General features: G+C 47.6%; 1 protein-coding gene across 4 annotated transcripts in view; it reads left to right on the top strand.

The window, feature by feature from the left end:
* MDGA1 (MAM domain containing glycosylphosphatidylinositol anchor 1) overlaps nt 1-23,103 on the top strand; it is a 152,733-nt gene that overhangs the window by 98,738 nt on the left and 30,892 nt on the right. For all 4 annotated transcript variants that reach the window (XM_010391803.4, XM_019281293.3, XM_019281291.3 and 1 more), the window contains 3 exons: nt 1,231-1,382; nt 18,414-18,591; nt 19,650-19,673. In XM_010391803.4, the coding sequence (XP_010390105.1) occupies nt 1,231-1,382; nt 18,414-18,591; nt 19,650-19,673 (354 nt within the window). The remainder of the gene's footprint in view (nt 1-1,230; nt 1,383-18,413; nt 18,592-19,649; nt 19,674-23,103) is intronic.

The following is a 23,103-nucleotide window of genomic DNA, read 5'->3' on the forward strand; positions in this document are numbered from 1 at the left end:
ACTTCTTGCTTGCGCAAAAATTCAAGTCAATAAAAATAATAAGAGAAAAAGGACTTGGAAATAAATATCAATATTATCCATCTGAGTTCATAAAAAATAAACATTGAATCCTGTCGAGCCTAATTATAACCACACAGAATGGCAGGGCCTGTGATTCAAGTGGAAAGGTGCAGCAGACATCCTGGGGAGATGGTGTTCATGCCTGTTCTGCTCTCCAGCATCCCTTGCATCTTTCTGGTCTCTGCTGGTTCAGACTGGACCTGAACCCAGACACCTAAGCTTTCATTTAGGTCCAACTCCTGCCGTGCTCAGGACAGGACCTTCCAAAAATTGAAGTTCACTGGGTGAAATGATCGTAATTTCAAATAGGGCAAAATCGGTTATGGATAAGACCTCAAGTTGCCTGTGAGCCCTGTGCATTAATTCGTCTGCCAGCTGCTGGGCTGCATGGCAGGAGCCTTCAAATTCTGTTTGGTAGTGATTCGGGACAGCGGCTGCTGGGGAAATGATGGGAAGTCTCTTCTTCTCTGAACTGCTCGTTTTCTCTCTGGTACGTCTTTCCTCCTGTGTTTCCCTTCTCCTGCTGCACTGTTTTTAAGGAGAGATGTGGGTTTAGAAAAGACATCTCTGCCCCTGCCAAAGCTCCCACTGCTTTTACCTGGGCTGAGGTCAGTGTCCCCTTTGCTGCCGAGTTGATTGTTGTGTTACAAAGGGGCTGGAGCACTGTGTTGCCAAGGCAGGGGAGGTGCAGAAGGAGCAAGGTCTCCTTTTTAATGCCATGATCTCTGTGTGATAAATAACACTTTTCCTATGACCTACTGGCCAAATGATCTTTCCTCAGGGTTTGTTAGCAGGAGTCTCTGTAAAGCAGCAGATGAAACGGGAGAAATGCCAGTTACTTCAATCTAAACTACAAAGCAAGGGAGAAAAGATTAGAGCTGGTTCCAGCTGGAGAACTGAAGTTGTTCCCACCTTCTCAGGTGCTGGTCATGTCCCACTGGTGTTGCAGGGCTGTTAATCTTCCCAATAGTTTAGGCTGTGAAAGCAGTAGTGATTCACAGAAAATGGTGGCACATTACTGCAACAGTAAAGGTGTCCATCATGTTAGAGGCAGGTGGATAAGCTGGTGAGTGGAGCTCTTCCACTCTCACCACGTCTCTTTGTAAGTTTTGTTCCCCTTGATCCCACTCTTTTACTTTCCTCCCTCTTTTTTCTTTTTTTCCCCTCCAGCAAAAGCTTATAGCCCAGAGTTTTACTATGACACTCCCAACCCCACCTTGAGCCAGAAGCAATCCAAGAATTACTCTTACGTCTTGCAGTGGACCCAGAAGGAGCCTGATGCTGTGGATCCCATCCTCAAGTACCGTCTAGAAGTCCGGCAGGTAAGGTCTGCTCTTCTGGAGCCCCAGCATATGGCCTTGGGAAGAGAGCCATTCAGGAGGCATTTACATCAATGCCTCCTTGCTGATTAAGAGCTGAAAGTGATGAAATTGGCAGATCCTGATGGTCTTGCACCTTCCCCCCTGAATGGAAGAAACAGGCCAAGTGCACATCTCGGTGTTCATTTTTGCCTCTGGGGTTGGGTACAGTCGAGGTCTTTCAAAGCCCCACGGGCCCCATTGGGCTGTTCATGCTCAGCGTTTTGAGTGGGGTTTTAATGGGAACAATGCCTTATAGTCATTAGTTGGTGCTGCAGATTTTGTAGGCCAAAGATTCAAATGAGTGGAATTCCATCCTCCTCACTCGTGTGGAAAAAAGGGACTAAGCTGAAGAGCTCTCCAGGCAGGAACTGCAGGAAAAAGTCAATGGCTGTTTGTGTTGCAGAAGGGCTTTCATCCTGTCATGGTAGCTAAGCTATTTGGACTGTATGAACTCTGTAGCGGAAGAGAAGTGGGTTTCAAGGTTTCTGAGTTTGAAGAGAAATCATACTGGGGGTTGGGGGCCGGGGGAGAGGACTGAGTGAAATCTGAAGACATCACTGGTTGGAGAAGGTTAGGGAAAAGAGTTTGATGTTTTTAAAGAGCACCTTATCTTAGCAGGATTGCTGGACTTTCATCCATTCCCAGCAAAGTGCCTGCATTCAACAGTTTTGAAAAACGGGGACGCTTAAAATTGGTGGTTCTTGCCATTCAGTCGTAGCTGGGAAGCAAACGCATTTTGCAAGGAAAAGTTTGTTTACTGTAGAGAGAAAACAAAATAATTAAAAAGATTCAAGTGTCTCTTTCCTCTAGTTCTGCACAGTAGGCTCCAGTTTTATGTCTCCGTTTGATTGTGAGCTCTCTGGGGTCGGACAGCCTTTGTTTGTTACTCACACTGCATGGAGCACATTGTCAGTACTTAATAATAATGTGGGACATGTGGGAGCCTCTAATAATGAAGGCAGTTTGTCATAGTAGATCTTCCCTCTGGGCCAAGTTTCGCTGTTATCAGCACTGCAACTCAATGAACAAATTTGTGGGGTTTATCCTTCTCCAGTAAGTTGAGGGGTTTTTTTTCTTTTTGCACAGTGTCTAAAAGTAATCTTGGTTCTATTCTTCACTGAGCTCCTACCAATAGGGATCTAGAAAGGGGAAATCACTTTTCTGCTTTAAGTTACGACAAGAAAGGAGCTGAGTGCCTTGCTCACACACACACACACCCACACCCAGTTTCATTCATACCCCATTGGTTACTGCTGTTAATTTTTGCAGCATCACCACGTAGTTGTGGCTATTGAGTGCTGTGTTTTAGAGGAGCATGATACTGAGGCCCTGCTGTAGCCCAGTCAAATGGGAAGGCTCTTAGAAATGGTTACAGGTGTTATCATGGTGGCCTGGGACTGGATAAGGGAAGGCAGAGAGAGGAGGAGGCAGGGGAGCTTTGTTCTCACTTCTGTCAAGCACAAGCAGGAAACACTGTTGTGGTACTACTGTAAAAAATTAACTCTGTCCTGGCTGAAACTAGGACACAATAGAAAAGGTTTTCATGGTAGTGCCTCCTCCTGGCCTTTCTCCAATGAAAACACTTGCATTTCTTGGTGAGGTCTCCACCTCCATGAGCCATATGGAGGTCTTACAGAGCCCTTTTCATTTCCTTGCTGCAGAGGATCACATCCCCTCTCATATCCAGCCTACTGCTTCCCTGTGTTCATGTGCTGCCTTCCTGGCGTTTTTGCTGTGATGTCTCATCTCACCTGGACTCCAAGCACCCTTGTGACACCCTCTGATCTTTCACTCCTTTCCTTGCTCCATCACCCTCTCCCATGTCCTGCAGATTCTGCGGCTTTATGGCACCTTTTTCTCTGTGCTGGGCCACCTGGGCTAAGCTTTGCATCCTTCTGTTCCATTGTTAGACTGCAAAACATAGTGACCTTAGTGAATATAACTGTGAAAACCTTAAACGCTTAAAAGTGTTACTGACTGAAGAGCTCTTAAGAAAGGGGATTTGTCTGCCTGAATGTGGAGCTGCTGTTCGCCTGCACACACTCCTCACTGGATACGCTGGCTTTCCAGGCACCAGCTGTGGTGGCACAAAAATCCTCCTAGGGAGCTCAGATTGAAGTGGAATATTCTCCTTAGGTGAAATGGGCCTTACACGTGGCCAGATGCAACAGATTTATTGCCAGCATCAAGCTGGTGGAAGCTTAGCCAGCCAGCCAGCCCACCTTCTCCCCCAGTCCTGGGAGCTCCGCAGCCTCAGTGCTCATGGCAGGGGCTCTTCAGCACCTTAAGGATGAACGAATGTGGCAGCCTGAAGTCTTGGGGTGGTGAGGGGCTGTCAGGGGAAAGAGGGGATGGAAAGAGGAGAATTAACTCTCGCTGAGATGGAACCCAAAAGGAAACCAGCTGGGATGCCCACTGGTTGCAATTTGGTTTGCTAGTTTTCATTTCACACTCCCTGGTATGCTCAAGGAACTTTTGGCATATGTAATGTGAAGATCCCTAAGTAGCAGGATGCTTTGCAGGGCACCTGGGAACCCTTGAATTAAATTTGCTTGCTGCAGCTGCTGAAAATGGGGCTGGGTGAGAGTCAGAGTGCTGCTTATTAATTGCCTGGTGCCGTGCCTCCTCCAATTCTTCCTGTTCAGCAGCTTCCTAGGGCCTTACTGGGGGGGTTGTAAGCAGTCTGGGGGAATTTGGTTGCCTAAGCAATGCATGGGGACTCCCAGCAAGATGGGTAGATGCACTTCCACCAGAGCTGATTGATCCCAGTGCTTTGGAGCAGGCTGAGAGGCACAACAGATGCACCAGTTCCAGTAGAATAAGAATTAACTTTCGATTAAAACCTGATAAGCAGCTTGACAGCTTGGAGCCACTGACCCAGGAAAGTGCATATGGTAGCAACTTGGAGCAAGCTTCTTGTAAAGCCTCTACTCTATATCTCGGCAAAGAGGCTGTTATTTCCTGGAGGCTGTCATTCAGGTGGGCTTGGGCAGTGGCATTGCTGAGTGACAAATCAGAGGGGAAAACATGCCCAGTGAAAAACAGCAGGGGCCTCACAGCCGTCTGTCCTAACAGCTTGGGAGGTTTTCCCTTTCTTGCTGCAAGGCAACTGATCCAAATGCCAAACACCTTACTTCACCTCTGCCAGTGACCTCAATGAGGTCACAGCCTTGGGTGGTTTGGTTGTGGGCAGATGCCACGAGGCATTTGGCTATTTGTGTGGTCAGCTTTTTTTCTTCCCTGTATTCTTGCAGCATAGAAAAGGCACCGAAGTACTGCATTCCAAGTGAAAATGCTTTTCATTGCTTGGGGATTCAAAGCAGCCTCCCCAAACCAGATCTTTGCTTAAAAAATAAAAAGCCTTTTAAGTTGCTTGTTTCTCGCTGTGTATTTTATACCCGTCCCAGGGCTCTGCTCTAACATTAAAGAGAAATGAAAAGCCATTCTAGTACTGCAAGCAGGTTGCATCATGGAGGAAAGATCTAAGCTGGGCTGGTGGTTATGGTTATGGGCGATAGTGGCAGAATAACTGTGCACTCAATGAGCTGGAACCCATCCGTGACCTGAGGCTGCAAGAGAAAGAGGAAGGAGAAGCTCTTGGTGCAGTACAAAAGTTTAATCTTCATTGCTCCCCTCAAGGCGACCTGAGGCTGCAGTCTCCTCTGTACCTTCTCACACACAGGCTCGGGCCAGAAACTGGGCCAGCTTTACATATTTCCTGGCTTTCCCCTCCTCAGAGCAGTCTCAGTCTACCTGCTAGACAGACCCCTGAAATTTGCACTGGGCCAGGCCCCAGACCCATCTGCTAAATTAGCTCACTGGGTTGTCACTTCAGATTAATTCCTGTCAGGAAGACTGTCTTTAATGAGACTGGCCCTGTGCAATGCCTGAGTAATTGTATGGTCTCTCTTTGTTTGTACTTTCATCCCCTCCATGTTGGATAAACATTCCCTGCTGTCTCCAAAACTCATCTGGGCTTGGGAGCCGGCTGCCACTTGCCTCATCAGCCAGCCAGAGCAGCATTAATGAGAGCTGTGGCAGTGGGGAGCCTGCACACCATGTGGGGAGGTGACAGATAACAGAGCTGTTTGGACAGACATAGGACAGGGGCATTAGCAGGAATTTAATGACTGTGATTAGAGTGCAAGGTTAACTCCGCTGATAGCCATCCCAGCGCAGCAGGAGAGGTTGTATGCCGAGGCCCACGGCCTGTGGATCTGTATCACTTCATTTCTGCTTCTGAGTTGTTCTTTTTCTCTCCTCTGAGCCCACTTCAGCAGTGTCTGTCTACTGCTGCCTGTCTTTGGCTTCATTAGCTGTCGGAGCCGGCCACCCCTCTGAGGGCCGGGTGTCTCTCCCACTCTTTACATGCTGAGCAGGGGGTGGTACTAAGCAAAAGGGAGGATGAATGAGCAGTGCATCCACCCACATTTTCCCATAAATGTTTGCTTGAGAATGCCTTTGGGTCCCAGATTGGAAAAGGCTGTGACTGCAGAAAGGTGATATACTTGAGCAGGTGTTGGGTCTTGCAGCAGCCCAGCCGTGTATCCTGGGAGGTGAACAAAATTCCTTTTCTTCTGCACATGCTGTGGTGGCTTCAGGCAAAGATTCCTGGGAAAACGAGCAGCTGGCGCCTTGGGGGGTTGCCTGTGGGCTGCACCTCAGAGCAGGGGGACACCTGGTAAGGAGACAGCTCTGCACAAGGCAGAGTTCAGGGTGGCTGAACTCGCTTTAGTAAGGCTCTGACATTTTGCTGGCTCCGCAGCACAACGCTGCCATTGCCAAGGCAACTGCTGCAGACCAGGCTGGGTCCATAGCCCTCATCCCAAGGCTCTCTGATGCACTGTGACCTCACTGGCCCTATCCTGTGCATTCCCACAGTAGTATTGCAGTGGGGTTTTCAGCTGGAGGATGCTGCAAGAGCTGAGGAGGTGATATCTGATTTAGGACTTAACTAAAAAGCAGTCAGGGCTGTCCTAGTTTTCATACTAGAAAATGAAAAGCTTGAAGAAGAGTTGCAGCTTGTGGGCTAGGAAGGGACCCATCCTGCTCTGGATAAAATGTGCTCTGTGGTGCACTGACCTGGCGTTACCTGGAAAAAGGGAATAGGTTTGTGGTGCCACATCCACCAAAAAAACCTCCAGCTGACAGGGTGCTTAATTGGACAGCCCAGTTTGATGTCCAGGGTAGGACACAGACAGGGCACTTGGAACAAGGATGTGTGAGTCCCTTTACCTAGAGTATCACAGTCCCAGCTGGCTGCAGCCAGGAAGGGAGTCTGGCTTTTCCTGAAGCAGCACTTGGTGGCCTTGGCTGCATGTGAGGTGCTGTGTGGACCGAAATACCCATGGGATGTGACAAACCACATCCCTTTACTGTTCATCCTTGCACTTGATATGGGCTCTGCTGGTCCTGTCTCACTGGTTTTGGGGCTGGGGACTCCAGTGGCTTGGCTTCACAGTGTTTGCCCAGCACTGACTCTCAGAGCAGACCTTCTGTCACAGGATGGCTTATAAATCACATCTGTCAGAAAGCTTCTCTAGTCCTCTTCTTATTTTTTTGCCTACCTTGTCTCTCAGTTTGATGTTTGATCACAGGCTGCTGTCATATGGGATGTCAAATCAACGCAATTCCATCTACCTGCAGAGACGTTTTCTGTAGTGGAAAAAGGGCTTTTTTTAGTTCTAACTATCCTATCTCCCTACTGATGCTCTTTCTTTTAATTTCAACTTTTGCTCAGGAAGTGAGAATAGGCAGATTATATCTGTGCTCTCAAGACAATTGCCTTCAGTTGTGCTAGTGGCCTACGTGATGCTGGGCAGGACTCAGCCCTGAGGAAGAGGTGGAAAAGGATGCAGAAATAAGCCAGTGTCAGTGGGAGGTGTGCTTGGTGGATGGTTTGAACAGCCACCAAGATGCAAAGCCAGGGAAAGCAAGAGAGGGGAGAGGAGGCTCTGCCTTTCTAGGCTGCAAGAGCGGGAGAGGTTTGGGACTGAGTGTGAGCCACGTGCTGGTGGAAGGAGAGCTGGCTGCTCAATAGTATATGGTGGACAAGCAGTCCTTGAAGCTTGGTAAGATTGCTGTGCAGGACCTGGAGGTGAAGCAGTGACTTTGCCACAGGCATGTGGGAGTGAAGACAGCAGGATCTTACCTCAGCTGTGCTCTCTGCTGCCTGGAAATGGGATACACCATCAGTCACTGCAGCTGACAGCACATTGAGCCATCTCTCTTTTCATCCCTAGAAATCTGTCACAGAGGATGCTGCTAGAACAACATCTTCTCCACCTGTGTTATAAGGGAAGATCCCAGGATAGCTGAATGTTTGGTGGGGGGTGGAAACAAGGAGCTTTTTCCACAATTCATGTTTGTGCTCTCTATTGGCGAAGTGGACAACAGCAGAGCCTCCACCAGCACAAACGAAGGGAGTTTTCCCCTGGCCATTACTCACTGCAGGTGGAGGTGTCTGCCTGGCTGTGGCTCTGTCAGCCAGAGGATCAGCATGTTTTCTATGAGGGTGGCCAGGGAAGCTTGGCACGGGCCTGACCAGCACTGGTGGGTCTGGTGTGATTTCAGTGGAAATGACTGGTAGCCATGGGATAAGGTTTGCCCCTTTGGTAGTCTAACAGTTTCCAGTGCCATTCTTGGGACTTCTTCCCTTTGCCCATGAGAGCTTAGCAAATGATGCTTAACTAATGAATTAGTTTGATTAATTCTGTCTTTTTGCATTCACAAATTGCTCTTCAATATGATACATGGTTTTCCTGAGCTGGTTTTCCCTAGTCCACAGATCATTTTTAATCAGTTAGTTGGGAAAATTAGTAATACGAACAGTGGCGGATTAGTTGTGCCTCAGTCTTAAGGTGTCTTTTCTCTTCTGTGATTAAAGTAAGTAAAGTGTAGTTAGTTGACCTTGGCTAGATGCCAGCTGCCTACCAAACTGCTCTATCCTTCCTCTCCTCAGCAGGACAGGGAGAGAGAAAATAAGATTGAGAAAACCACGAGTCAAGATAAAGGCAGTTTAATAACCCAAAGATAAGGCCATGTGCAGAAGCAAGGGAAAACAAACAACTGATTCTCTACTTCCCATCAGCAGGCAATGTCCAGTCCCTTCCTGGGAAGCAGGTGTTCAGTACATGTAGCAGTTGCTCTGGAAGACAAATATCATAGTCATACTTTCATATCCCTTTGCTCAGTTTGAATCAGCAGTCCTGGATATGATGTCCCCTCCCAAGATCTTGCCCACCCCCAGCCTTCTGGTGAGGGGACAGTGTTGGAGAGACAGTGGTGGTGCTGTGGGAACTCTGCTTAGCAGTAGCCAAAACACTGATGTGTTACCAAGTTCTTTCTAGCTACCCACACAAAGCACGGCATTGTGAGGGCTCCTATGGGGAAAACCACCTCTGTCTCACCCAGATCCAAAGCGTAAGGTAACCTGCCCAAAACAGGGTAGCTGACAGTTTTACAAGGTGTCTTGCCATTCATAAGGTGCCTTGCAGAGAGATTTTGTCTTAACATTAACTTTCCATAAGTACTGCTCCTAATGCCGTTCAAGTACTTGACTGGGCAAGAAAGAAAGCAGGATATTGTTTAGCTTTCCTAGTACAAGGGAATAATCCAAGCAGATGTCCTAGTTTTAGCTGTGTTTAGAATAGAGTGGCTGAGAAGAACAATACAAATCACCTTGCCAGAAAGGCTCGTATGATCTTAAAACACATCTAGAAGGAAAATCTCATGTATTTCTAGCTTCCAACGCCACTGTTCAGTGTTCATTTGGGGTAAGAAAAATGTAAGAGAAGAGATAATCAGATTCCCCAAGCCAGTACACCCCTCACAGCAGCCTTGCAGGACGGAGATGTTGTTTTCACACCACTGTGCTTGTTTGTATCCAGCAGGCTCTTGGCTTGTGTTTTGCAAAGCTGAGTGCAGAATGAAAAATGGTTACCAGGTATCAAAGTCAGTCCTTTTTGTCCATCTCTTTTTCACACTCCTTCAGTGGCTTCAAGGGATACATGCTAGTACTGAGTTTTCCTTAAAGTCCCTGTTGATAGGCAGTGATGCAGCTTCTGCCTGTTTACTCTGCTCATCTGTTGTTTTCAGTAGCCAGTCCATGTTCCTCCTACTGCTTCACCATCTTTTCTTTGGGGATCTTTGTGCCTTTTCATGCTCCCCCTCCTATATTCCATCTCCTCTTTCTTTTGTTTCTGTTTCCTTTTTAGGTTTTGTTCTTGATTTTGTTTCTTTTTTCCCCCGGCTCTCACTTCCTAGAACACATTGGAGATAAGAGCGTGTGAAGAGGAGGGGTTTGGAAGAGAGATGTGGTCTCTCCCATAGCTAGTCACAAAGGAGCAGGAGTAGGCACTAGATGGATGTTTTGGCTGTGTATCATAAAGAAATGAAGCAGGCAGCATGGAGCAATGTGAAGGGCTTTATGGCTCTCTCTGCAAATGCTGTGCTGCCTCTGCCTCCTCTTTGTAGACAGCCTAGAGGCTGGAATGATGCTTACCTATATACCTTCATTACAGGTACCAGACTGGAAAGTCCAGAGTCACACAAAAAGGCTACTTCTGCTCCAGGAAGCATCAGCCCTGTCCTTTATTAGTTGTTTTCAAGGGTGAAGGTGCCCTAGCAGAAGGGTCTGCCAGGTTCTGTTGAGAACCCAAGAAAAGAAGCCTGGGAGATGGCAACTCCTGTTGGTGGAGCACGTCCTGCTTGCAAGTTGCACCCGTACTATAGGGAAAGTGGCTCAGAGCTCAGCCTAACCGCAGCTGGGCAGACTTGGGCTGTGCAGAGCCAAATTGCTTTTTTATCTTGGAGCCAGAAGTGCTGACAGCACAGTGCATAGACATGTAGGTGGGTCTGGCTGCAAGCAGATGTGTCCAGTGCAAGGAAATTGGCAGAAGAGGAGACTGTGCTTACTGACGTAGGGATGGGTATAAAGTTGGATCCAGTAAGGCACTGAACAGTGCTGATTTTCAGATGTGAGGCTTGAAAAAGTCTGGAACCATTGCTCTCTGCAAGTGGGGGATGTGGAGGAACATGAGAGATACTGTCTCTTATCCAGCTCGTGCCCATACAATAGACAGGGGATTTCAGGCTCTGCGGTGCATAGCCAGGTGCAGGTAGGAGCTTGCAGTAACAGTAGAGAGCTTCCAGTCTGAAACAGAAGGACTGCATGTGCCTTCAGGGTTGAAAATAAGGCTGTGAGACAGTAGAACAGAACCTTAGTAAAGGCTTGTGCTTAACTGCCTCTCTGACAGAGTGAAGGCTAGGTCTGCTCTTCCTTAGACCAGGGAACATACGCTAATAAAATACATATTGCTTTCTGATCAGATCCTAATGAAAGACATTATTGAAGAGTGTGGAACAAGCACTTACAGTAATTCATGACAGCACCAATTTGGTTTCTCTAGGAAGCCATAATCTGCTGCTCTTGGCACCTAATGAGGATGGGCAGCTGATTGCCTGTGCAGGAGGAAGAGAGAGAGAGACTGACTTCCAGCCTAGATGGCTCCAGCTGTCCTCAGAAGCCACTGAAGGTCACAGTAGCTTCTCTCTCTGGAGCTGGGAATGTTTCAGCCCAGAAACTGGGCCTCCTGATAAAAAACAGTTCAGTACAAAAAGCTTCCAGGACTCTTCATTTAGACTGAATAATGGATTTGCTTTGGCCATCCATCCTTGCTTAATCCCAGGATCTGAACCCGTGTGCTTGGCTGATGAAAAACATAGGCATGAATTTCAGTTCACCAATGTGCTTGTCTGGGAAATGCCAGCTTTGTGCTTGCAATGTGATTGATTATTTGTTCTGGAAACCCCTTGGGAGTAATGGTTGTCAAGCAAGGAAAATGAAATAAATGCAACTTTAAACTTACCTTGAGCCTTTAATTGATGAGGTTAATGCTTGACATCATTTCCATCCAAGACGGTGATTAAGTACTAACCAAGGAAAATATTTCAATTCAATGTGACAGACAGACAGAGTTTGATGAGAGATTATAAAGAAACATCACAATGACTATCTTCATATCCAAACCAAATTTCTTCATTACCCAAAACTTACCCAAATGGTTTTTCCAGAGTAGGCAGGCATCTTCCCTGCAGCTGATACCAGCCAGTGAGTACAGAATCCTCTATTATGATTGTGCTCTTGAAATTTTGTGCAGCTGACACCAGGCTGGAAGACAATGCCACCTTGGTGAAGGATCAAGAAGGATTGGAAGAAAGATCTGAAAGATGGAAAACTAATTGAGTGGTTCTGGTGGGATGAAATGCAGTGGTACAAAGGCAGGGTCATACATGCAGAAGGTGCTGCAGACTGGGAGCTCATCATTGGGAAATGAGTGCATTGCACAAGTGAGTTGACTTCAAGTAGCTGCTGAGAAGATGCAGGTGTGAGAAAGGGCAAGTGTACTCCTAGATGGAACTTGAGGTACTTCTGGGCCAAGGTGGAGAACTGCCAGTGCATCCTGTATGCAGGGCTGGGGCACCAAACTCCAGCAAGTGGGATGATACAGAAAAAGATTGTAGAGTCAATCACGGGAAGTGAGAGTACGTATTACAAGAGCAGTCACAGAGTGCTCAGCCAGCTTAGCCCAGCAAAGCAAAAGCTGAGAAGTAGTGTGATAATGTGATTGCTGTCTATAAAACATCAGGGGGTCAAACAGCAGCGAGGGAAAAGAGCCATTGAAGCCAGAGGACAATTCTGGCACAAGATAACTGGGTGCAATCTGCATGTGAATAAATTCAGTCTGGAAATGAGAACATTAGGGCAGTCAGGCTCTGGAAGAGATGTCCAGGGAGAGGGGCAGGCCTAAAGGGAACAAACCACTTCTAAGATGGGATTTGATACATACATAAAATTAATAAGCAGAGGCAGCCCCTCTGGTGACGGGGGACCCTATCAGCCAGGAGTGTACCTCCCCTGCTCTGTCCTAGACTGTAGCCATACTCTGCCCTTCTCTGAACTCTGGGGGCAGAGGGGTTTTATCCCTCTGCCAGAATACAGAAATCAAGCATCAAATTCATGGTGTTCAAAAGAAATGTCGAAGACGTCTTCCTCTGTTCTGCCCTGTGGTGCCAAGGTGACATCAAGGATCATAATCTCAATCCACTGCTATGTGTCAGAGAATGAATGGGAAAAAGGGGAAAAGAAGGGCCAGATTTATGGCATATTTTCCCAGCATTGTGGAATATATTGGAGCCTCATGATCAAGAGAGTTCCCTAAAATTTCCTATCCCTACATCCCTCTTGACCCTGTTTCTGAGCAATTCATTCCTCTTTTCCCAAAAAATTACTTCTACCTCTGAAACTCATCTGCTGGGCACTCATTCTCCAGTGATGGAGAATTGGATAATTTCCTTTCAGTCTCTGGTACTATAAACTCTGGCACACATAAATTCTGTAATCATATTTCCTTTTTTTTCTTTTTACTTTAAGAAGTCCATGGCTTCTAAACTCTTTGAGGTTGCCTCTCTGCCACATATCCTGTAGCTTTGAAGGCACAGTTGGGGCAGGAATTGAGGACAGGGAATGTCTGCTGGAGTAGCAGGAGGTTTGGCACTGCCAAGCCCCATGTTCATCCCAGGAGCTGCTACCAGCACCATAAAGAAGCTCAGCCCCTTGCAGTACCTTGGGAGTACTTTTCCTGGCTGTCACCTGTTTATGGCCACAGACACTGCCAGTCCCATCATGCTGAGGGCAATGGTGTGGTTGTTTCTGGTCTTTGGGAGCAACACTCACTTAGGAAGGGAGCAGCTGTATCTTAGCTGAACTTTGCTGGGATGAGGTCATCACAGTGGCAGCCACTGGGGAAATCTGATAAGAGATGATGCCTACAGCACTCTAGGACAGAGCTGTGTAATGAAGCCAAGACTGTGCAAACAGGCTGACACGATACAAATGGGAGGCTCTGTCACACCCTGAGTGGTATTGCCTGTCAGGAGGAAAGTGCCCTACTGCTATTCTCACCTTCTGCTGGTCCCTAGACCTTGCTAAGCAGGGATGTCTATGTGTGCTGAGAAACTGGGCAGCTTGACACTGAGCTTTGAAGACCACCTTGATTGCTGGTTGCTTGAAGAGTGCAGCCCATGAACTACACAGGCATCTGAAGATTATTTTGTCCAGATTATTGCCCTATGCTTCATTTCAGATCTTTTTCAGATACCTGTGCTTCCTGCACCACCAGGCTCTCCACAGCTCCTAGTCTGGTGGATGTCTGCTCTCCAGATGTCCTGACACTCACAGATGAAAGAGGAGGGGGAGAGTGAGGGGGCTTAGGCGACCCCTCCTGCACACGTGCCCAGACAGCATTTGTCTGGTGTGCTCCTCTGCGGAGCTGTTCAGGGAGCAAGGAAGAGCCTGCCAGAGGGATGGAGCCTGAGTTCGAGGCTGCCACGCCACACCTGCCTGCCTTTATCTACTGCCTCCTGTGCCTTCAGAGAGGCAGGAGAGGCAGCGGATGGAGCTGGAGCTTTCCCAGCAGCCCATATCTGCAGTTAGTGAGGATGGAGTGGGAATGCAGGCAGCCACCCCTTGTCTCTTTTGTGCTGCAGAAAGGAGCAGCCAGGGGAATTTGAATGAGGCTTGAGAAAAAAGGGTGAGAGAGCGAGCATGTGTGGAAAGGATTTGAATGGAGATATTGGAAAGCAGAGCTAGTGCTTGTGCCCTGAGCTAAGAAGTTGCTGAAGAAGTGGGACAATTTAAGAGAGAGCATCACAAGTGAATTGCAATGCTGGGAAGCTGGATGCCTGCAAAACAGTTCCTTTGCTCTGATCAGCTTGTTGGGGAATGTACATGATTTTAATGTACGTTTTTCTAGCTGGTGTTTGCAACAATTCCTTGGGACTTGGTGATGGAACAGGTTTTCTTTCTAATTTCTCCATCAAACTAGCATTAATATACAGCTGGTTGTGAGACCACATGCATGGCTTCACAAGTCACACCAGTCTCAGCACAGGTAGGTTGTTGTGGTGGTGTAGAGCAGAACCACAACAGTAACTCTTGACAGATGTGTTTATTAATATCTTTTAGCTTTATTATGGCTGCTAGGTGGTATATATCTGGCATAAACATCATTCAGTCTGAAAACACTATCCTGTTTTTTTTTCCTTTAATAGCCTTTATAAACAGAAAATGTAGGTGTGGCAGTGTTGTACCTTGGGTCCTCTGATGTGACAGTGCCCCAGCTGGGAATGGAAGCAGGGGCAGGGGTAGTGTGGCATCCTGGTTTTGTCTCTGAGACTCTTGGTGTGTGTTCCCGGTGCACGGGCCAGCTCAGCTGGCTGCAGAGGGACAAGCACTCTGCAAGCACCATGAGCTGGCTCAAATGATACAACAAGGGAAAGGGCAGACAGTACCCACCAGCAGGGTAGGTGGCGGTGAGGAATGAGAAAGGGCAGCCCCAGTTTGCAGCTCCCAGAGATTTGGTGGCTGAGTGCGTGTGAGTGAGCTCTCCCTGATCACTAATACTGCTTACAGTGGCAGGGGAAAGGGACAGGTTGCATACACTGCACAGGAATACACACAAGCCACATGGGGCTGATTTTGCCCTTTGTAAGGTGTTTTTAGTGGACCCACTCTACAAGAACATTCTCACCTCTGCAGCCTGTGTGATATTCACAGCCAGCTGGTAGAAACTGTGGATTTGTTTGGATATTTTTCCTTCCCCATCCCCTTCCTCAGATTATTGGGAATGGAAGGAGGTAAAGGCAAAGGCGAGGCTGTGCTTTGCGCAGTGCTCTTGTTCTGGCCCCACTGGCAGCTTCCTGAGCCTGGTGATAAATGAGCTTGTTGCATGAGCTCCTCCACTGAGGCTTCAGCATCTCTAATAAGGTGGCCAGTGTTTCCCTGTCCTCTGCACCAGCCTCTGCTTTATTAACTGCACTGCAGCAATATTAAACTGGAGCACTGGGTCAACATGATCCGGAGGAGAGGCGCTGAGAAGGGGGTGGAAGGAAGGAGATACCAGGATAGCATGAGACAAGAGAGCACACAGAGCAGGAGAAAGGGAGACAGATGGCAATTGAAGTGGATTGAAAAATGGGTTCCTACTGGACTGATGCATGCAGCTCTACACAGGCCTGCTGCTGGCAATCGGGGATGCAAAGGATGTTTAAGGAGGGGGATGCAGAGGCAGACCTTGGCCTTTATGTCTCTGTTTGCTGGACCTGTGCTAGTGACTACATGCCAGCAAGCAGCTGGCTGGAGCTGCCCCCTTTTCTCCCTTGCACTAATTTCATGCCCTTTAAACCGTGCTGGCAGCGCACCTGGCTATTTCTACTGACAGCTGCAGCTAGCTCAAGGCCCATGCTGCTTTTCACAGAGAAGAGTCAGTCTTTCCAAAGACATCCAGGGCCAGTTCTTTTGTGATGCCAGGACTGTAGAAACTGTAGTAAAGATGTGCAGAGGGCAGTCTTGCTGGCAGCCAGTCTCTTGTGTCTGTCCAAGTTGCATATTGAATAGAGAGAACATAGGCTGAGAGAAGATTTAGCTACAGAGTATTTGGTGGAGGGAAAAGACCCTCATAAAACTTTACCTCTCTGCACCAAGAGGAGATACATGCTGAGCCTTGACTGTGCCTTTCCCATTACCTAGTGATCCAGGTCTCTTCTGGACAGCAGGGAGGTTGCAACGCATGGGAAGCATATGTGCCTTTAATTATTTCTGTTTTGCAGCCAAACCTGGTTGGCTGCCAGTTATTTATTTGGTTACACAAGTCCCCACGGATAGACTCAACTGGGGGATGCAGAGCTTTGCAGTCCAGACTGGAGCCTGATTTCTCACTTTGTCCTGGATTAGATGATGTGGGAGAGTACATGATTTGACCTTGCTCCCGGAGGCTTTAGGTACCCAAATTCCACCTAACTCCCGGCTGAGGTGGAATTTGCACTGTCTGAATCTCACCCTCAGGTTTCTCTCTGACTCTCCATTTTGTTTCTCATCTAAAGGTTATGTCTAGACAAGGGAAATGGCTCCTGACCTCCTCCTATTTGCTAGCTGCCTTCCCAACACCCCAGCAAACGGCAGCCTGTGAGGAGGAGCTGCTGCCAGCCCTCCCAGTCACACTCCACTCCCCAAAAGGTACCATGCCAGAAGCTGTACCACTCCAGCCTCCTGCTTCTGGCTTCTGACTGCTCCTCTTCTCCCAGATAATTGGGGGTCTGGTGCTAATGATCCCAGGTTAAGTGCCTGCCCCTGGGAGCCAGCTCTGCCACTGCTTGGCCTGAGCAGCAGTGTGGAGGGCTTGCAGATGGGAGGGCTGAGCAGTAGGAATGCCAGCTGGGTCAGAACTCAGCTTGCATGTGTGCAGATAGGGCATTTTTGATATGAACAGATCCCAGCAGCATCCTGGTGCCTCTGGTTCCCAGAGGCACTGCCCTGGTCCTGCCCACTAGGACTGCTCCCAGATACCTTGTAGGGCAGCACCAAGCTGGGGGAAGGCACCAGAACAGCTCCCAGCTCTCTGCTCCCTGGTATCCAGGGGAGGAGGGGGAGGAGACTGCAGCAAGTAGTTCCTCAAGCAACTTACACCCTGATCTGTACAGGCACAAAGGTCTCACAGAGGTACAATCTGTAAGGCAGGCGCAAAAGTGTTTTTCACTGTGAGAACCACACGCAGCCACGGGTTCCCAGGGACCAGTCCCTGCCCCTTCCCTTGGGAACACCGTCCAAACTGTGGGAGGTCAAGGAGGTGGGTCAATGTGTCCTGGTCGTGTTGGAAAGCTCTACAGCAGCAGCCATTGCTTCTGAGTTTGAACTTAGAGTTACATATGAGAGGGCTTGGGACAAGCAGAGGAGGGATTGCATGTACTCCTTTTTACTAAGGGCCACGTCGGCATTGCCCCCTGCCCTGCTTTGATAGTGGCCTCCACTTCTGCTGTGCCCTCACTCCATCTTCTTGCCCCACACACTCTACACTGACAGATTTGCTGTAAACCTTCCTCCTGTTCCAGTAATCCTGTAACTTCAGAGTTAATGGCAAACACTGAGACTGCCTGTCAGGAGAATTGCCTTTGTGATGAAAACTTCAGCCTAGAGGATATATCAGAGGCAGGGGAAAGCTTAGTGGACGCTGGACTATGGAAAGTCCTGACAAAGGTCTTTTTACCAGGACCAGCATCCCCAGTAATATATCTTGCCACAAGGGTCCAGGCACTGCACAGCAACAGGCAGGAAATTTTATCTTCACAATGCAATCCTCGTTCTTGTCCTTTCCCGGCCAAGCAAGCATGACCATGGCAGGGAAGTTTCACTGACATGTAATTCATCATTTTTAGTGGTGGTGATTTTGATAACGATATTTTCCCCATTGTTTTCTTGAAACTGCCCTGCTGCCTTAGCAAACTGAACAATGTTTAGCTGCTGTGGTTCAGCTAGCATAGTTCAGCCCCTTCCAATGGGCATCAGAGGAAGAGGGAGCCTATGAGGGACTCCAGAGAGCCATCGACTTGAACTAGACCCCTTGCTCTAGTCTGCAGGGCAGTGTGGGCTAGGGTTCAAGGATGGACCCTATGGAAGGTCGCTGAGGAAGTATGGTAGCAGACTGGTCCCAGTGAGACATGAAATGAAATGCCACACGGCCCAGGCAGCAAATGAATGAATTCTGCAGCAGTGATTGTGAACTGAAGGGTATCTTGGTGAAATGCCGTGCTATGTTTGCACAGGACCTGGGTGCACTAACAGGGGTGAACTGGGTTCATTTTCTCCCTTCTGAAGCCATTGATTCTGACACAAAGTTGCTTCAGGACCTGTAGTTCAAGTTGTCCCTACAGTCAGGAGGACACCAAGGCTTCCCTTCAGGGAGCGCTCAGGCTGCTGATCACTGTTCTGTACCAGGGATGGCCATTTTCAAATCAATACTGCATGAAGGTCTCATGGAGCAACGAGGTATATGTCTGTATAGGAAGAGGAGGAATAGGGTGTTAGATGATGGACAGGATTGCTCAGGTTTCCATTTTCAGGATTTTTATAACATTGTGGGTTCTTTTTCTGTGCAGCTCTCTCAGAGAAACACCATCCAAACCTTCATTCCTGTGAAGAAAATGGAGAAAGGCCTGTTGCTGGAGCACATCTTGCCCAACCTGAAAGTGCCTCAGAGCTATGAAGTTCGCCTGACGCCCATCACCAGCTTTGGGGCTGGAGACATGGCTGCCCGCATCATCCGGTACATGGAACGTAGGTGTCTCCTCCTCGGTCCTGCCTACGAGAGCAGGTCCCAGCCTCAGGCCTGGGGATGTGGGCAGGCAGAGGTGTGGTCTTCTGTGACCCTTGGGTGGGTCTCTGTGCTCTGAGGAGTTCTGATGGTACAGTGCTATCACATCTGACTGTGTTTTGGATGTTGCCATTAATGCAGAGCACTAAATAGAGACCTCTGAAGGTCAGTGTCCACTCATCCCTCACTCAGCAGCTCTGACTTGCACTCTGCACTCTGTGGACAGGAGATCCCCAAAACCCCAGTCAGGCCATGCTGTACTCCCCATGGTACAGAGGCGTATTACACAAGATAGCCACTGGATGCTGTGTATTAGCCACACACCCATAAAACTAAGAGGATTTCGGGAGACTTCCGTTATTTCCAGAGCTGAATGCATGATTCCTTTCCTAACTAGTCACCCCTAAGGCTGTAGCTCTGTCCAATACCTTGAATCCTGGATTATCCCATTGATATACATTGACCATACTTCTCTCCCCATCATTCCAACAGCTCACAGCTCTATTCCCACAACTCTGTGATTTCTTTACTCTCTATTTCAGCAGAAAGTACAGATCCTTCTCCTTCTATGTTTGCTTGATTTCACACAACCTTCTTGTCCCATGGACTGACAACGTGTCTGGTGTCCCCAGCATACCTGTCATCTCAAACTTCCACAGTGCATCAAACTGCTTTGATGCCCCTCTTAGATACCAAGCTTTGGTTTCTAAGTGGGTGCTATCCCACTGGGTGCTCCAGCAGGAAACTACTTGTGTTGCCAGAAGGGTTTCCCTATGCAATCCCAGGATCACCCATTAGGTGGGATTTTCTTAAGGTCTGTTGCTGCTTGGATCAGAGTGTCAGCATCTTTTTCCACACCAACACAGGCACCAAGCACTGCTTTTTTACAGGGATGCTGCCAGGAGACTCATGCATTTGTGACCTTTCTTGATGTGTTTGTTTTATTTTCACACTTTGATTATGATTTGTGACTTGGAGGAGTACTAGCTCTTCTGACTTGTTTTTCTATTTCTTTTTCCAGCAATCAACTATCCCAATCCAACAGGTAAGCAGCAAGACCTTTGTGTTAATACTTTGAATGCAATGCATGTTAGTCGAGTGGTCCAACAGATCAGGCAAGACAAGCGGCTGGAATACACAGCTGACTCTGTCAAATCTTTTTCCCCAAAAGAAGATGAAATTGCATACACTAAAGCTTCCAGTAAACATTGCCATTTGTTGTACCTCGAGTTATTGCCAGGAGATTTACACCAGGGATATGCCTCTCACTCACACCTGATATCTCTGTGACTGGGTAGACTGTGATCTTGAACACCTACCTCCCCACCCCAGCATGAGCAATCTACTTCCAGTAAGCAGGTTATTAAATGTTCCCCAAAATATCTGTGTTTAGGAATATTCCCCATCCTCTTCTGACTATGAAATGTATCACTTGGTACATCTGCGGGCTTGCATGGAGCAGTCTCCAGCTCAGATCTGGCACTTCTTGCAAACTCCTTGAGCACAGTCCCTTTCTTCTTCCCCTCCAGTGTCATCACTGTTAGCTTGATTATTTACCTTTTGGTCATTCCTGGCAAGATGCAGGCCCATCTGTATTGAACATCCAGAGTTCCCATTGATTTTGAGAGCAGAATACACAATGTCTAAGAATGATGGTCTTTAACACCAACATGATAGTGCCCATTGAGCATAAAAGAGGAATTCCAGCTTGCTGTAAGTAGTGGGGGAATGATCTTCAGGGAATGCAACAAGGTCTCTTAGCTTTGATTGCAGGATGTAAGCCCAGGCAAAGCTCTTGGGCAGATATGGGCAGACTACTTGCTAGTGCTCCATGAAGAGCATGGGGCTGTGTCTCCCTGTTTCCAGCTGCTGAGTCAGTATGCAGTGTTTTTATGTGTTACTGTGTGTGGAGCTGAGTGCTACTGCTGCACTGCAGGGTAGCAGGGGGGAGAAGAAGCCAGGATTAGGTGATGGCAGCCATGAATCAGGATAGGGAGCTGTCTTCCTAAGGCAGCCACAAGGTGTTAATTCTTGCACGTTCACACTCTGAGGATGCTTTGATGAACCATACTCTGCCTGAGAGTAGGAGCTTCTTACAGAGTCAGAGGGATTTCGTGGCTCTAATTCCTGATATCATTTGCTTGCTTTTCCTCACTTTCTGATCTTCTTTAAATATTCTCCACACAAGACTCACTGGGAAACACGGAGCATATTGCCAGGGACCCACTCCAGAATGTGTCTCTTAGTACTTGCTGGAGGAGGCAAGCGTCCCAGCCCACAGGTGGAAGTGACAAAATCTGGCCTTTTGCCACTTGCTTTTACACTGCATAAATCACTGGTAAACCCAGAGCAACTTCAGTCCTAATTGTGTCAATCTCTTGGGGTCTTTGTAAACTGAGCCTTCAGATTGCCTGCCTGGGGTTGCTTTGGCAGCTTGATTGAGTCCAGAACAACTGCAGGAAATTTGCCTATGGCAGAGGATCACTCAGCCACTCAAATTTTTCATGCAGTAAACCCAGCACTTAGAGTTTCCCCTTGATATAAGCTGCCCAGCCTCTGGTGGATATTGGGACCTCTGGGCCACTTGTGAGGGTCTTGCCCATGAGTTCATGCCTTGAGACTGACTGCCTAAAATCAGATCTACCACACTTGCTTTCAGATACTCCCTTTCCTTTCAGTCCTTTCACTGCTGCCAGTGAAATATGACCCAAAGGCTTTTGGCTCTTTCTTTGGACCACAGCTGAGTTCCCCAACTCTCATCCCAGTAACATGGAAATCCCTCCTGCTACCTCTTCTTTTCCTACTTCCCCTGCTACCACCACCCCCAGGGGAAAGTTAACACTAGGCTGCCTAGCCAAATGCTGGGAGCAAACATTGAGAGCTCTCGAGTGAAAGGCAAAGATTAGATGATTAATGCCTCTGGCAGCCTGATCCAAGGGCATGCACAATGGTGATTAATTTACAAACTCTGAGAGTCACTTAATACAATTACTTCTTCATGCATTTTCTCTCTCAGCCTAATAAGATGTTAATAACATTGGGGCAGGCATGCGTGTGGCATGGTTACAGAGCCAGGTTTGGGGTTATAAAGGAAAAGCAAAGGAAGAGCAGAGGAAGTGAACAAAAGACACTGGGAATTCCAAATATTTAGAGGTCATCAATAAGACTGACTCTTAAAAATCAGTTAATCTGGTTCTAAAAAGTAGAATTCGTATTTAAAAAACTGCCTAAGAACTATCTTAATTCTAAGATTTTACCTGAAAGTTGTCTTAGAATAACTGATTATTTTAATGTCATGACCAAATTCCAGTGCTGGGGAATCTGCTCTGTCCTTCTTACCTCCTCTGCAATTTTTTTGGATATAACCTTTGCTTTCTAAACTAAACTCTGGAGTGCTGCCCCACAAGCCACTCCAGTTCCTCAGCAGTGGGTGTTTTAGCTTCCCTTGTTCTATCAGATGTAACCTTGCAACCTTGGTGACGGGGTCATTAAAAAGTATATGGCATAGCTGGTTTATTTTTCTGTTAACCAACCTGTCTTGCCCTTCTAGAGCAGCAACACTATTTCTCACATACCTGCAGTCTGGCTGTGTTGTGCTAAAACCGTGATTTTGGGACCATGGACAAGTACAGTGGGTGGTGATCCATGGTAGATGTTGGTTGATGTAGATTAGCCTGGCTTGTTGCTTACCATCTATTGCTTGTGTGTCTAGTCTCTGATAATGCTCAGAGTCCAGAGGAATCCAAGTGTGTTCAGGTAAGAACATGTGGGAATGAGATGTCAGCCTGTGTTTAGAGTTGGATTACTCAAGTGTGTGCCCATTCTTCAAGAATGTTTGTAATGCAAAGGTTAAAAAAGGTGACGGTTCCTTGTATCCTGATGGCAAATAGGATGACTTAACCAGTTAGAGCATTGTGAAGCTTCCTTCCATTACTGGTTATAAAATCCCCAGAAGCTTGCAATGGCAGAGAATGTTGAATGTTCTTTCTTAGATCATGACATACTTTGAGGTCTCAATACAGTTTTCATTGTCTTCATTTTCTAGATGGGGAAATTGATGTCCAGAAAGTGATAGCCTGTGGGTCACACAGCAGGTCTGCAACAGAGCCGGGGCTCAGAGAGTGGTCCTTTATGCACCAAGCCAGTGTCAGTTGTCAGGCCACAGCTAAAAGATCCAGGCAATTTTATGCAAGTGCACTCCATCTGCTATTCACCCATAGTCTGCAGCTAGAATAGGATTATTATTTTTACATTCATCTGGCAGCCAGAATTTCAGAACCAGGCATGGCTTTCCCCAAAGGACTAGAAAGTAAAACTTCCATTATGTTTCTCAAGAAGGCAAAGCAGCAAGAAATGCTAATAGCCACAACAGAGGGTCCCTCCCCTGGGAGTGCAGGGAGGTGTCTAACTGTGAGCAAACATCTCTTCACTCTGAGCTGCCACCACTGCAAAGCCTGCCTAGGAAATCTGTTTGG

Source organism: Corvus cornix, chromosome 3, assembly GCF_000738735.6.
Source record: "Corvus cornix cornix isolate S_Up_H32 chromosome 3, ASM73873v5, whole genome shotgun sequence".
NCBI lineage: Eukaryota > Metazoa > Chordata > Aves > Passeriformes > Corvidae > Corvus > Corvus cornix.